General features: G+C 40.4%; 2 protein-coding genes across 2 annotated transcripts in view; one reads left to right on the plus strand and one right to left on the minus strand.

Annotated features, from left to right (window-relative positions):
• Positions 1-10,219: 10,219 nt before the first annotated feature.
• LOC131691002 (mitochondrial import receptor subunit TOM20 homolog) lies at positions 10,220-11,583 on the plus strand. The gene is made up of 4 exons (XM_058977124.1): positions 10,220-10,545; positions 10,630-10,714; positions 10,992-11,112; positions 11,171-11,583. Exons 1-4 carry the CDS (start codon positions 10,419-10,421, stop codon positions 11,297-11,299), a joined length of 462 nt encoding a protein of 153 aa, XP_058833107.1. The 5' UTR covers positions 10,220-10,418; the 3' UTR covers positions 11,300-11,583.
• Positions 11,584-12,172: 589 nt separating this feature from the next.
• The window catches only part of LOC131691001 (transmembrane protein 145-like), a 29,438-nt gene continuing 28,093 nt past the window's right edge, over positions 12,173-13,517 (minus strand). Inside the window, exons 6-7 of the mRNA XM_058977123.1 lie at positions 13,060-13,508; positions 12,173-13,006 (exon numbers count right to left, since the gene is read on the minus strand). Of these exons, the coding sequence (XP_058833106.1) occupies positions 12,298-13,006; positions 13,060-13,508 (1,158 nt within the window). The 3' untranslated portion in view covers positions 12,173-12,297. The remainder of the gene's footprint in view (positions 13,007-13,059; positions 13,509-13,517) is intronic.

Below are 13,517 nucleotides of genomic sequence, written 5' to 3' on the forward strand. Positions count from 1 at the left end.
ATGATAAGTTCTGACTATTAAACTAAGTATTATGAACCAGTTCACGAATACATTAATAATACTTCATGATTTCGTGGACTACTTCGAGTACGGATATTGTATTGTGACTAGTATGTTAGGAATCATGAACCAGTTCACGAATACATGAATAATATTTTATGATATCGTGAATTATTTCACGAAAACGAATGGTAAGTTGTGATTATTATACTAGGTATCATGAACCGGTTCACGAATACATGAATACTATTTCATGATGTCGCGAACTATTTTACGAGCACGGATATTGAATCGTAACTAATATATTAGGAATCATTAACCAGTTCACGAATACATGATTTTGTGAACCATTTCACAAGCACGGATATTGGATTGGGACTAATATATTAGGGATCATGAATTAGTTCACGAGAATTGAATGAGTTCATGAATAAATTTCGTGAAATAGTTCACGAAAAAATAACCAGAATATTTCGATGTTGTCAACTATTGTTCCTACAACTATGAAAAAAATCATGAGTCAACCTTTGGTTTTATGAATAATGTTCATAAAATTGTGAACTAGTTCTTGGCGGAAACTGTGACTGAAGTTCACAAAACAAAATCAAATATTTCCACAAATGAAAGCGTTATGCGGGCGTTACTGAAGGGAAATTGAACATAATTATAAAAGCCATGATTTTTGGTCATGGTCCTGTTTTCGTAACGTAAAAACGTGATTGTTCCAGAATTCATGGCACTTTATTCACGATTTCGGGAACAATTTTTTTCCGTGTGCGAATAAAATCCATATCATTCACGTAAAAATTGTAGAGCAGGGGACTTAGACATGAGCCCTGGGGAAGGCCCATGTAGCTAAATCGTGATGTAGATAAGTCACCATGCGAAAAATGCATGTGCTTTTCAGACAACAGGTTTAGCAAAAAGTTATTTAAAATTGGTGAAAGACCATGCTGGTGCAGCTTCTCTGACAGAATGTTAATAGAAACTGAGTCAAAAGCCCCCTTAATATCCAAGAAGACTGATGCCATCTGCTCTTTGTTAGCATAGACCATTTGGATTTCTGTAGAAAGTAGCGCTAGGCAATCGTTCGTCTCTTTACCTTTGCTGAAGCCAAATTGTGTATCTGACAGTAAACCATTTGCTTCGACCCAATTGTCGAGGCGAGACAAGATCATTTTCTCGAACAATTTCCGAATACAGGACAGCATTGCAATCGGTCGATACGAGTTGTGGTCGGAGGCTGGTTTTCCTGGTTTTTGGATGGCGATGACTTTCACTTGCCTCCAGTCATGAGGGAAAATGTTACCCTCAGAATATATTGGCTTAAATTGCACGTTCCCCGTATGTAGTCGGGGATTTTTTATATATATTACTGATTGCGGTATCGTGAGGAGACGCGGCGCCGTACGTTTTCCGTATCAGGACAGAGTCCGGACAGATCTTCTTGGCGAAAGCAAATATCTAGCGATTTGAATATTCCACTTTTCGTTGGTACTGTTTCGGTTACGCATACGTCGAGCCGTACCCCAAAGAGTGCTAATCGCTGTTTCTCTCGTTAACCCGTCGACGATCCGGTGCCAATAACAGCGTTGGTTGGCTTTCATTAGACTCTTTATTCGCCTTTCTAACGATGCGTACTGTTGATAGTTAGCGGGTAAACCGTCTTCCCGGAAGGCCTTATATGCAGTGGACTTCTCCTGAACACTCTGAACACTCTTTGTCCCACCACGGGTTGGGACACTGTCCATGGGTATTCGCGCCGGGTACTAGTTTAGTCTGAGCTTGATTCGCACTGTCGAGAATCAAGCCAGCCAAAAACCTGTACTCTTCCTCCGGAGGAAGTTCTTCAGTGGATTCGATTTTAACGGATATCGCGGTCGCGTAACTCTTCCAATCAATATTCCGTGTGAGGTCATACGAGACATTGATTGTTTCCGATGGTCTTGAACCGTTAGCAATTGAAATCACGATAGGCAAATGATCGCTACTGTGGGGATCAGGGGATTGAGTATCTGTTTGAAAAAAGGGGACACTTCCACATGCAATCTAACTGTAGCGATGTCGAGCAAAGCGATAAATCCAACGCGCTGGCGCGTGCTGGTGGTGCAGGAATCCGCGTCATTTCTCCCGTGTTTAAGATGGTCATGTTGAAATTGTCGCAAAGATCTTGGATTAATGTTGATCTATTATCATCGTGAAGACAACCCCATACCGTACCGTGCGAGTTAAAGTCTCCCAGAACTAGCCGCGGTGCCGGTAAGGATTCCGTGATATTACAAAGCGTTCGGTGCCCTACCGAGGCTCTAGGAGGAATGTAGATGAAAGCAATGCAAAGGTCTTTACCTTTGATTATAATTTGATAACAAATAATTTGATTATTATTTGAAAGAATAGCACTTTTTGATCCCCAAAAGTACACCTCCGTAGGGGTTTTCTCGATCCAGATGAATTATATTAAAGTAGTGGAAGATATTTATATCGGAAGTTCACCAAGTTTCACATAATGCGAAAACATCACATTTTAAACTGTTTAGTAAAAATTTGAAGGAATCGATTTTCGGGAGGATACTTCTGCAATTCCACTGTAAGACAGTGATCGAATCAGTGACCTCGTTTGATGACTTAGCCATCGAAGGATACGATCGCTGCAAGGAGGGGCCATTTAGCAGTCAACTGCTTCAAAAATGTTTACACTATAGGGAGAAAACGTATTAGAATGCTTTTAAGAGGATCAGTAACATTGAAAGATGTGAAAATTAGGTCCACTATGTCAGAAAATTTCATTAGTCCATTACTGGATTGAGTATCTGTTTGAAAAAAGGGGACACTTTGGGGTGCAACAGCTAACTTCGTATTACACCCACAGAGAACAGACATATAAGCTAGAACAAACTTTCCCGAAAAAACTGTGTAAACATTTAAATGAAAATGCGTTGAAAATCACCATCGCATACAAATTTTCGTGCATGAGTCACCATTGTATCCAAGTTTGCACACAAGTCCCGTATAGCCATTTCTGGCCGATCGAAGCGCCGACCAGTGGCAAGTTGCTACTTGCTGTTGTCATTTCAAAGCGACAGTTTAATTTCTTACACAAGTTAAAAACTTTACTTGGATGTCAGTTCTCAGTGTTAGCGAAAATTGGTTCAATCATCACCGAAGTGGTTTTAGTTCTGGAATATGCCCGGAACACAGGACTTCGGAATTGTCGATAGTGGAGAATACATTTCAAGATTTTTTGATTCACCATTACCTGAACCAACGAAGAAATTTGATGTTCATTTCAATATATTTTTAATCAATGTGGTGTTACGAATGTACCGGTTTATATAAGAAATTCCCATGTGACCGCAATAACCAACCTGTAAATGCGGAACCAAAGGTCAGAACTGAATGAAATAGTAGCATTGGGAGTATTATATCTTTCATTTGAAATGAAGTTTTATAAAAATCTGTTAAGTGTTTGCTGGGAAATAGGTGTGACATTAGCTCAGGAACTTGGTGAGTTCTCTAGATGCATCAAGAACCATTATAGGTGGCCAGGGTGGTCAGAGCTACTTTGATTGGTCAATAGTGACTTAGACCTGCAAATCCAAGTAATATGTATTACATCATTCTTACATCATAGGATTACCAGTGTATATATGAAGATTTTGTGTGACCACACTCCTCAACCCGTAACTCCAGAACCAGAAGTCAGTTCAACTAAAAATTGGACGACGTTTCATGAGGGAATTATACCATTAATTGGAAACTAAGTTTGTGCCAATTTTGTTCCACCATCTCTGAGAAAATTGAGTGGCATTATTTCACACCCATACATTTTCCGATCTCGACGAACTAAGTCGAATGGTATATGTTTTAACCCACCTAAGGGTGCGATTGTGCATTTCTCATTTATCAAAACTATTACATCATTCAATATAATTGTGTAAATATCTATAAAATTCTCATTACACTTATCAAGTATCCCACAACTACCACAAAAGTCGAGGCTGACTTGCTTTTAACAAAAACGTATAAGCTTAATCAGCATTAGTTCAATGTTGTCTTCATGAGATAATATGAAATGCTGAGGGCAGGAGAGGAGATTATTACTTCGACTCGCAGGTCTAGACCACCACCTGCGAGTTGAAGTAATTTGGTGACCATTTTAATATGTTTTTAGCCTATGAGTTATTACGATTGTAACGGTTTATATGAGAAATTCCTAAATGACCTTACTAACTACCCTGTAACTACGGAACAAAAAGTCAGAACCACCTGAAATCATGTTTGCAAAAATCGGTCAGGAATTCACTGGGAAATAGGTGTGATATTAGCTTAGGAACTTGGCGAGTTCCTCGGGGGAGTCATGAGCCGTCATAGGTGGCCAATGGTGTCATAGCTACTTCGATTAATCATTAGTGATCTAGACCCGCAAATCCATGTAATATTGAACCCATTTTAATATGTATTACTTCATTTGGACATTATAGTGGTACCAGTTTATATGGGAATTTGCTGTGTGGCCGCACTCTTCAACCCGTAACTCCGGAACCAGAAGTCGGATCAACTAAAAATTCAATAGCAGCTTATAGGAGCGTTATACCTTTCATTTGAAATTAGGTTTGTGTAAATCGGTTCAGCCATCTCTGAGAAAATTGTGAGTTTAAATGACACACACAGAGACATTTTCCGACCTCGACTGAACTGAATCGAATGGTATATGACACTCGGCCCTTCGGGCCTGGGTTGAAAAGTCGATTTTTTCAAAGATGGCATAGCCTTTCTTTTTATGAGAAAGGCAAAACCTGTTTGAATCCACCTAGTGGTGCAATTGCGCCTTTTCCATTTATCCAAACTATGAATCATTGGCTGCTTTTGTTTAATAAAATTGTGGAAATGTCTATTACATTCTTATTTCACTTAGCACGTATCCCACGACTACCACGAAAGTAGACTCCGACTCACTTTAAACAAAAAATATAGAGGAGACCGGGGTTAGTTTGCGGTGTTTTCAGTTTCCTTTTTTACCGCATTTATGTAGATAGATCTTACAAAATAGAACATGTGGCATGAAAGGGCAGACTATTGGCAACATCCCTGAATTTTATCAAAGTGTCTGTTTTTATAGACAAAAATGTGTGACGCGAAAAACCCGCCAATTTACCCCGGCTCCGGGGTAAGTTGGCGGTATACATGAATACGCCAGAAAATGGAGATTCAATTACATCAAGGGATCGTGTTGAATGTCTTTTCAATAAAATTGTATATTAACCGACAATAGGGATCTTTAATTTGGAAAAAAAAAATTGCCAGTTTTTCATATGTATTGATAGCGGGTGTCCTTACGAGTACACTCATATCATTCTTAAACCTTAATTATTCTTTTATGATTTTTAAATTTAAAAAAACCAAATTAAATTCAACCAGCAAACTGACAGTTGTCCTACTAAATGACGTATCTGCAAATATCTAGTTCGCCTCATTGTTAACCGGGACAGCACCCCACACAGCATGATCTGGTACTTTTTCAATCCGCTAGCAGCCTGCCTTCCCAAGTTTCATCTGCAAACTATGGTAGGTCTGATAAGGCAACCTATAGAGTCGTGCAAGTCGCATAGGTTTGGATGTGTAATTGTCCTAAAAGGAAACAAACTAAAAAATGTTTTTTTCAATAGTTTCGGGCCAAAAAATTGAAAAAGGACTGAGATATTAACTCACGGTACTAATCTGCACCAGAATATGCCTTAACCCGCACACTCCTAAAGATCCCTATTGCCAATATATTTCAGTCTTAATACCCTGGCATTTTACTTTGACGCGTATTCCATATCCAAAAGCATATTTTCGAAATTCTTCAGGTGATTGGCCGAAGTAAATATTCCCTGCATTGACGAGATACACAAAGTGTTACTTTGGAGTGAATTCCAAAACTGAAAATATTTACACTGTAAATAGTACTTGCCCCGCGTGCGTCAGCGCCAACCCCAACCGCATATTAAATATCTATATGGATACTGAAAGCTCTTTTTACGCACTATCGAATAATATAATCAATTGAGAAATAGATTGTGGTATCGTCACGATTTATTGCTTTCTTATTTCTTTTTGCGTTTTTTCTGAGTCAGCTTCTAACCCCAACCGCTGTCAGTTCATACATTTTGACAGCAGTTGGGGTTAGAACCTGACTCAGTTTTGCTTCAAGCAAAAACGGCATTAGTAGATCACACTTAAATATATTATTTTAACAAAAAGTTTAAACTGCAAACCGAATAAAATAGTTTTTTGCGCATACCAAAGTTTAGTTTTCTCCTAAGAGAAGAGAAGACAATCGCGTAGCCAATTTGATCCAGTTCTAACCTCAATATTGAACCAGCTTCTGATTGGTCGTTTTGCCAGTCAAGAGCGTTCGTAATATTTTCAAACGGGATGAAACACAGTGCTGCTGAATTTATTTTGGCTACTTTTCATACACATGCACATTTTATGCAAATTGAATAAATACCACGAATGATGATATAACTACGTGTATTGTTAAGAGAGACACGAATAAACATATAATTCAATTTTTAAATGCAGAGAAATATCGGGAAAAATGATTTGTGGTAAAAGTAAAAATATCTTTAGGTGACGACTGAGGAAACTAGGAGTAAGAGGAGAAGCGCTCTTCGCTACTGAAATAGTACAGTCCCAAGTGGTGGTAGCGGAGTGAAATTAATTTGGACCTTTATTACTGGTGAGCTCGTAGTTATATCTTCTGTCTTTTTTTAGCGATTGATCTTGAAATTATATTGTTCAATTATTTCATTAAAAACCTCACGAGGGAATAGAGGACACTAGTAGGTTGATAACACTTTTGTTCTGGATCAAATCAGCCTAGATATAGATACCGTTTGGCATCAAGTGACTGGAACCAGGGATCGATCCATTGGATTCTTGCTGTCATGCCGTGGGGGAGGTTATCTGGACTTTCGTTTTTGTTGTTGTTTATTGTCTTGGATGGTTCTATCTGGTTCATAGCCATAGTGGTAATGAGAAACAGGGATTTCATGTCAGTGCTGCAGTGAGATTTGCTGGCACTTACCTGAATATGAAGCGGGATTCGTGGGAGGAGTTTTTAGAGGAGAAGGGTGATGCAAGTTAACAAAACAACGGACTTGTTTGCAGACATGACCTTTCCTTCAATGGAGCGTAACTAGATGCATTTCGAATGATCCGCCAACAACCTGGGTCCATCAAGAATGTTTCCATTCCGGGGGCATACTTGATGGAATAGGGAGTTGAATATAATGGCTTCCGATCCCGCCTGACCAAGACATCGGTACTACCACCTGCTAGGGTGAGAAGTGGCGTACCTAGTGGCAGTGAGTATCATCAACATCAGACCCCTTTAGTGAAAGTTGCCTACCACTAATCCAGGGCAAACATTTTAAAAATGAACACCATTGTCAAGTAATAGATTCTTTGCTTCACAGACAGCCATTGTGGTGCTTATAGCATGAAGTTAGATGAAGTGTATCTGTTACATTTTGTTTCTTTCCTGTCAAATGCAGATGATGAGGTTGCAGCGACTGGAGAATAGAATAAGGCGATTAGCATTAGTGTATTTTATAGTCGCTCTAGTCTCAATATTTGTGTTTGATTGAAAAGAAACAAAATGGACCGGCAGAGCGAGTAAAGGCGCGTTAACCTAGGCTTATTAGCCAGGGCAAGGAGTAAATACCTCTGCCCCATCCCCAAGGACCAAAGGAGTAACATTAATCTTCTTAGCCAAGTCACTCTCAACGATATATCCCAATCCCCTATAAACTGAAACGGTCGGTACGGTTGTCCTCGTTTCTTCCTCATTCAAGATTCAAAACGATTCGTTAGTTAAATTATTCATTAAATGAATAAATTAATTGCCGTATAGTTTTGAAACACCTTTAAACCCAACTCTACACAGTAGGCCTGGCCGTTTTAATATTTGCGACATATTATTACATATATGCTTCAAATATTAATGTTGACAAGACAAACACTAAGAATAACTGCGGTGTTTTCCAGGATGCTTTGCTGTGTAAGGGTTAGAATAGAATAGAATAGAATAGAATTCAATTTTTAAATGCAGCTAGTATTGTGAATTCTTGGCTTAGGGTCGATATTTGAGGCACAATTATTTTCAGCAATTGTGAAAAACATGCAAATGGAATCTGGCAACGATTGATGCTTGTTGTCTTTGGAATTACGACAGGGCCTGGTAGATAAAATTAAGAAGAGCAAGAAGCCTATTGTCGTCTCTTATCTTAGGTTTTCTCATTCGTATAATAAAGATTTGTCCTCAGTCGATCCACTTTTCTGACTCGATCCACTTTTCTGACAGTAATATAACTCTACGTCGAACCATTGAGAGTTTCTCTAGATAATGGTAAAAGTAAAATCAGTTGTTATACAAATGAATAACGTCTATCAAATTCCAAATCAGTCCGGTTTCTCATCTAGCTCAGCTCAGATGGTAAAAATCGCTCCGCTGCTATAGCAGGGCAACTAATCAATTTTACCCGCGCACCGCTTTGTCGATTTGCAAAAGCAAAAATTGATTTCTTCTATCTAGTGTGTGAAACGTGAACAAACAATGAGTGACAATGCAAAGTAATTGTGTTGCTGTTGACTTCTCGGAATGTCCGGTAAGACCACCGATTCGTGAAATTAAACATTCTCAACGAACAGTGGTCATGGCAGATTCCTACGTACCAATACTGTGATAAGCCGCTACACCACGGAAACCCTGCTCCATCTGTTGCAACCAAAGCCGATATACAGTCGTCGTATGCTAAACCACAACCAGTTATAAAACAGCGCAGTAACAACGATTACACCAAATGCCTCCAAACCAACAACCGACACCGCCAATAAAGAATCCAATTCCGATGAAGAAGAATTTACAACAGCGATCCATACAAGAAACAAATAAGAACATCCGACCGTGAGGATCATGACTGCAGTACCGATGACGATATTAACGAGAACAAATATGCGAGAGAAGACGGAACGAATGGCCCCCAAGCTACGGCAGATAACGCTAATTAGTTATTGAATTTGCGTTTCGACTTCGTCTCATCAGAATCCGACACTAACTTGGTTAACGGAGTAAGCTAACGCTAGCTAAAAAAAACGGAGACACAATTTGTGTTCCTGAGCAAACCCCTAGTCAAGCGTGTGCTTATTGTTTACTTCAATTGAATTTGCCAATAAAACTAACTGAAAACTGTGCTTCTAAAGTTTTAGGTTATCGTAAGTTTTATTTACAATAAGGTTTTTATGCAAAATTGCACCACCTTTTTTAAAAGTGTCATTTATCGTTGCGTTGCGTTGCGTTGCGTTGCGTTGTGACGATGATTTTGGCGGATTGCACACTGACTTCATCATGTTTGACTGCTGATTATCTAATAAGAGTTGCTTAGGAAGTGGTAAGTAGGAATTCATACCAATCCGACCCATATTAAAACCTCAACAGCATGATAGCCATCATTGCCGGCCGCCCCCATCTCCATCGTTCACGGGGAAGGATAAGGATAAGGTAGACAGGAAGTGTTGATGCTCCACCTACTTAACGGAAGGACGACGATTCATCAGACTCTTCCATAGGTGTCTTTTTTAAAAGTGTCATTTATCCCATACGAAGTACATTGCGATGAATTGTGCGCAGAATAGCGCTACGAATCTTGCTGTGACGAAAAATAATCATGGCGTCTCCTTTGGAAATGCACGGACAACTTGACGGAAAATAATTAGTTTATTAAATCTCGACAAACATATGATTACGGCCTAAAAGCCAACTGTCAAAATCCACTTTGAATGGAAATTTTGGACAAACCGTTACTAGCCGAACAGAGTTCACAACAGTTTATGAAAGAGAAAACTTTTCTCTTTCGTTTACTACCAACATCTGTGATTGGCGTGTAACGGTTTGTCCGGATTTTCCATTCAAAGTGGATTTTGTCAGTTGGCTTTTAGGCCGTAATCATATGTTTGTCGAGAAATATTTTGAACAAATAGTTCATCCGACAGCGACAAGTCGCCAAAAATGTTGCATTTCAAAGAGCCCCCAGTTTGCAGGCGATTACCCGTTTGAATTAGCTGTTCCGAGTTGGCAAGCAGCTCCCCATTAGTCAGCAACTCGCCCCTGTTGACTATGGGATTATAAGCGCATTGACTTTGTCGGAGTTCTTTTGACAGCCACCAGCACGAGGCCGTTCAATTCAGACGTCTGTTGGCTGTTGTCAAAAGCAACGAAAGAAAAACGGGAGGAAAAGTGTTGTGTGAGCTGTTACGCGAGTAAGTGCAAGTTTGTCCGGTTGCGAAGGAAAAGAAAAAAAGTCGTCCCTGTTCGATTCCTTCGCAGATCGGCATATTTTCGTGTATACCTAACTCGAATCCGCGCCAGAGAAATGGAGATCAGCAAAACGACGATCGGGATTGCGGCCGGTGTGGCTGGAACACTGTTCCTCGGTTATTGCATTTACTTCGATCAGAAGCGCCGCAAAGATCCGGATTTCAAGAAGAAACTGCGTGAGAGTGAGTAGTGCGTCTGATACGGGAAACGGTGTCGGACAATTGTTTCTTCCGGATGATGAGCTCTGACCTTGATTGTTTTTGCAGGACGGAAAGCGAAAAAAGCAGCCTCCGCTGCTGGAGGACCACGGTCGAATATGCCCAACATGGCCGATCATGAGGAGGTGCAGAGGTAAGAGCTTTGTTTTTTTACTTATTGATGGTCGTGAGACACATGACGGAGGATAACAGAAACTTCTATTGATTTTCCGGATGCACTCCCCTTTTCCAGTGATCGCTATGTTTATGTAATCACATCTTCAAAAATTTGCTTTCGTTCGTGCAAACTGCGTACGGTTCAAGGTTATGACGATAAAAGTTATCGGTGTCGAACGTTAAAGAGGGAAAATTAATGCTTGAACAAATTCTTTGTAATTTGTATTTACTTATCAACAACTTATTTACTGTAGATTCTTCCTGCAAGAAATCCAGCTGGGAGAAGCTCTCATCTCGTCCGGTGACATCGAGAACGGTGTGGACCATCTGGCCAATGCAGTTATTGTGTGCGGTCAGCCAGCGCAACTGCTACAAGTAAGCTTTAAAACACTATGATTGAATGTCAGGTTTATCATTATTCGTTCTACTGCAGGTCCTCCAGCAAACTCTGCCGGCCCAAGTGTTCACTTTGCTGATCAACAGAATGCGACAGTACGGGAATCAGAGCGGAGGGGAAAGCGAGCGAGCTAAACTGCAGGACATGAACGACGATTTGGAGTAGTTCGTGGCGGGTTTTGTGCGACTGGAAGTTTGAAACCAAATATCGAGTACGGCTGTGTTTCAACGGTCACACAGCCAGTTTGATTCTTTTTTTTTTCGTGTAGTAGAGAGCAACTGTATGCGAACAAATATGAAGTGCTTTAGAACATATATCTAACTCGGAGAGGAGGAACTTTAGGGGAAAAGAACAGCATTGATATGGCTATTGTTTGATCTTGTTTTTCTTTGAACCTTACTGAAATTTTCTTAATACAGTATCATTTGTGCCTGCCAGTTCTGCTGAAATTGCGTTTTCTTTATTTGATTAACTGTAAATGAATGGTTCCCATTCGTCACTACAATTCAGCCATTGATGCATCATGTTAGTAACCGAATTGATAAGGTAATTGAATGTACCTATTTTTATGGTTATGAATAAAATATAACGTTTTTATCTTAGAAGTAATTTGCTGGGTTCTGAATATGGTAGCGCGGTTAGAATATTGTTCGTTAATGTTGAAAACAGTCTTGTTTGTACAAAATTAATAAGTTTGTTAGAAAATTCCAGTTTTACTGAAATGATTTCAGCCATTTTGAACCAAAAATTTTTCTTATGCGTACACGGATTTGCATAAGCTTTAGGCGTTAAGTGCTGGTTGTACACGTCCATAGCATTTGATGCAATTTTGAGTGCAATCTACATCGGAAGCATTTGAAATATTTCATTGGAAACGCGCCTTTAAAGAATCTTACTAACGTGTCAAATTTGAGATCCGGGACAAAACGACTGGTAAAAATGGGCTTTCATTGGAGAAACGACTTGTTTTGACCAACGTCTTTACTCTCATTAAGCTGGGCTTTCGAGATATCTTCACAAGCAAATATATTTTCCCAATTAGCTTTCTACTATTTCTATAGAATTTCCGTTACACGTGCTCCTTCGAAAAGAAATATTACATTTTACAATAAAAATCACTCGTGGTTAATGTAGAACGCAAACCAGAAAGGCCAATATCCATTTTAGCTAGCCCGTTCCTCCCGTTTTGCAGCAAACAGATGCTTCGGAACGGCAGAACCTTCCGTGTTGTGTCCTCCTTCAAGTCTAGGCAGTAGAATCTTGTTCGGCAGCCGACGACGTTCCTCCGCGGCAGCCGATGAAGCAGCTCCAACAATGAAGGGATTGAACGCCCTGGTCGGTTCCATCTTCGGACTGCTAATGTTCGGATCATCCGAGAGAGGAGGTGCCAACGGAGTCACGCCGATCGTCCCCGAGGATGGCGGGCGTTGATCTACAACAGTTCCTACATCGGAGCTGCTGTTATTATTCAGTGAATCACTTCCGTTATCCTTTGGAGGACTGGTTGAGATTGATATGTCCAACGAGGGATGACCGGAGTCGACTAGGACGTCATTGCCGTAATTGTTATTGTTGTCATCATTGTTGTTGTGGGTGTTATTGCTAATGGCCAAACTGTGTGGGGCACTCTCCGGGGGACTGTAGATGTTAGACGGCTGATTGTCGTCTACCATCGAATCACTGCTAGTAGATTGCTGGGGTCTCGAAAGTATGCGCGTGTGATTGTGATTATTGCGGTGATTAAGATGGTTGGTTGCATCAACCTTCACAGCGGCTGGGAATGAAACGTAACTAATCGGAGTCGATGCGCTATGGTAGACGTTTCGCTCCCGCAAGTACTGATCATAGATTCCGTTCAGGGTGGCCGTGTTACTAAAAGTACAATCAATAAATAACTTCATAAACATACGAAACCCACCAGTTACCTAGACAATGGGATAATGACTCCAGTTTCCGGTGGAGCTGGTTCGTAGGTATGTCTCGGATAGGTCACTTCATCGTCGACCGTTGAAATACCGACGTGATTGGTCCTCACGTGATACGGAAAGCTCTTGTTAGCTCTCGAAGGCCAAGTCAACCAAAGGAACGCTAGGTGACCCAAAAATGCTACCAAACCGAGAGCACCGTGCATCACACTTTCCCTAACCCATGGATCAAGCACTGAGACTCCCATTACGGTTAGAATTGGTCCACTCATGATCCACATTGATCCAAGCAGAGTGAAGGGATAGTAAAAGGGACCTTTTTCAGTGAACTTTCGGATTGTGGCTGCGCAAGAGTAGATGAAAAATGCCCAACTCACACATCGGAGTCCAGCCAGTCCGAAGCCAGCTGGTGATTCGTACAGATTCAGTACTTCTCCGGGATCGAAGGCCTAAAAATA

Source organism: Topomyia yanbarensis, chromosome 3, assembly GCF_030247195.1.
Source record: "Topomyia yanbarensis strain Yona2022 chromosome 3, ASM3024719v1, whole genome shotgun sequence".
Classification (NCBI taxonomy): Eukaryota; Metazoa; Arthropoda; class Insecta; order Diptera; family Culicidae; genus Topomyia; species Topomyia yanbarensis.

What these genes read in the sequence shown, in the direction of transcription:
- LOC131691002 (XM_058977124.1), top strand. Translation starts at nt 10,419, where the DNA reads ATGGAGATCAGCAAAACGACGATCGGGATTGCGGCCGGTGTGGCTGGA. An exon ending in GATCATGAGGAGGTGCAGAG is followed by an intron (nt 10,715 to 10,991) that starts GTAAGAGCTTTG and finishes TATTTACTGTAG; the next exon opens with ATTCTTCCTGCAAGAAATCC. An exon ending in AGCCAGCGCAACTGCTACAA is followed by an intron (nt 11,113 to 11,170) that starts GTAAGCTTTAAA and finishes GTTCTACTGCAG; the next exon opens with GTCCTCCAGCAAACTCTGCC.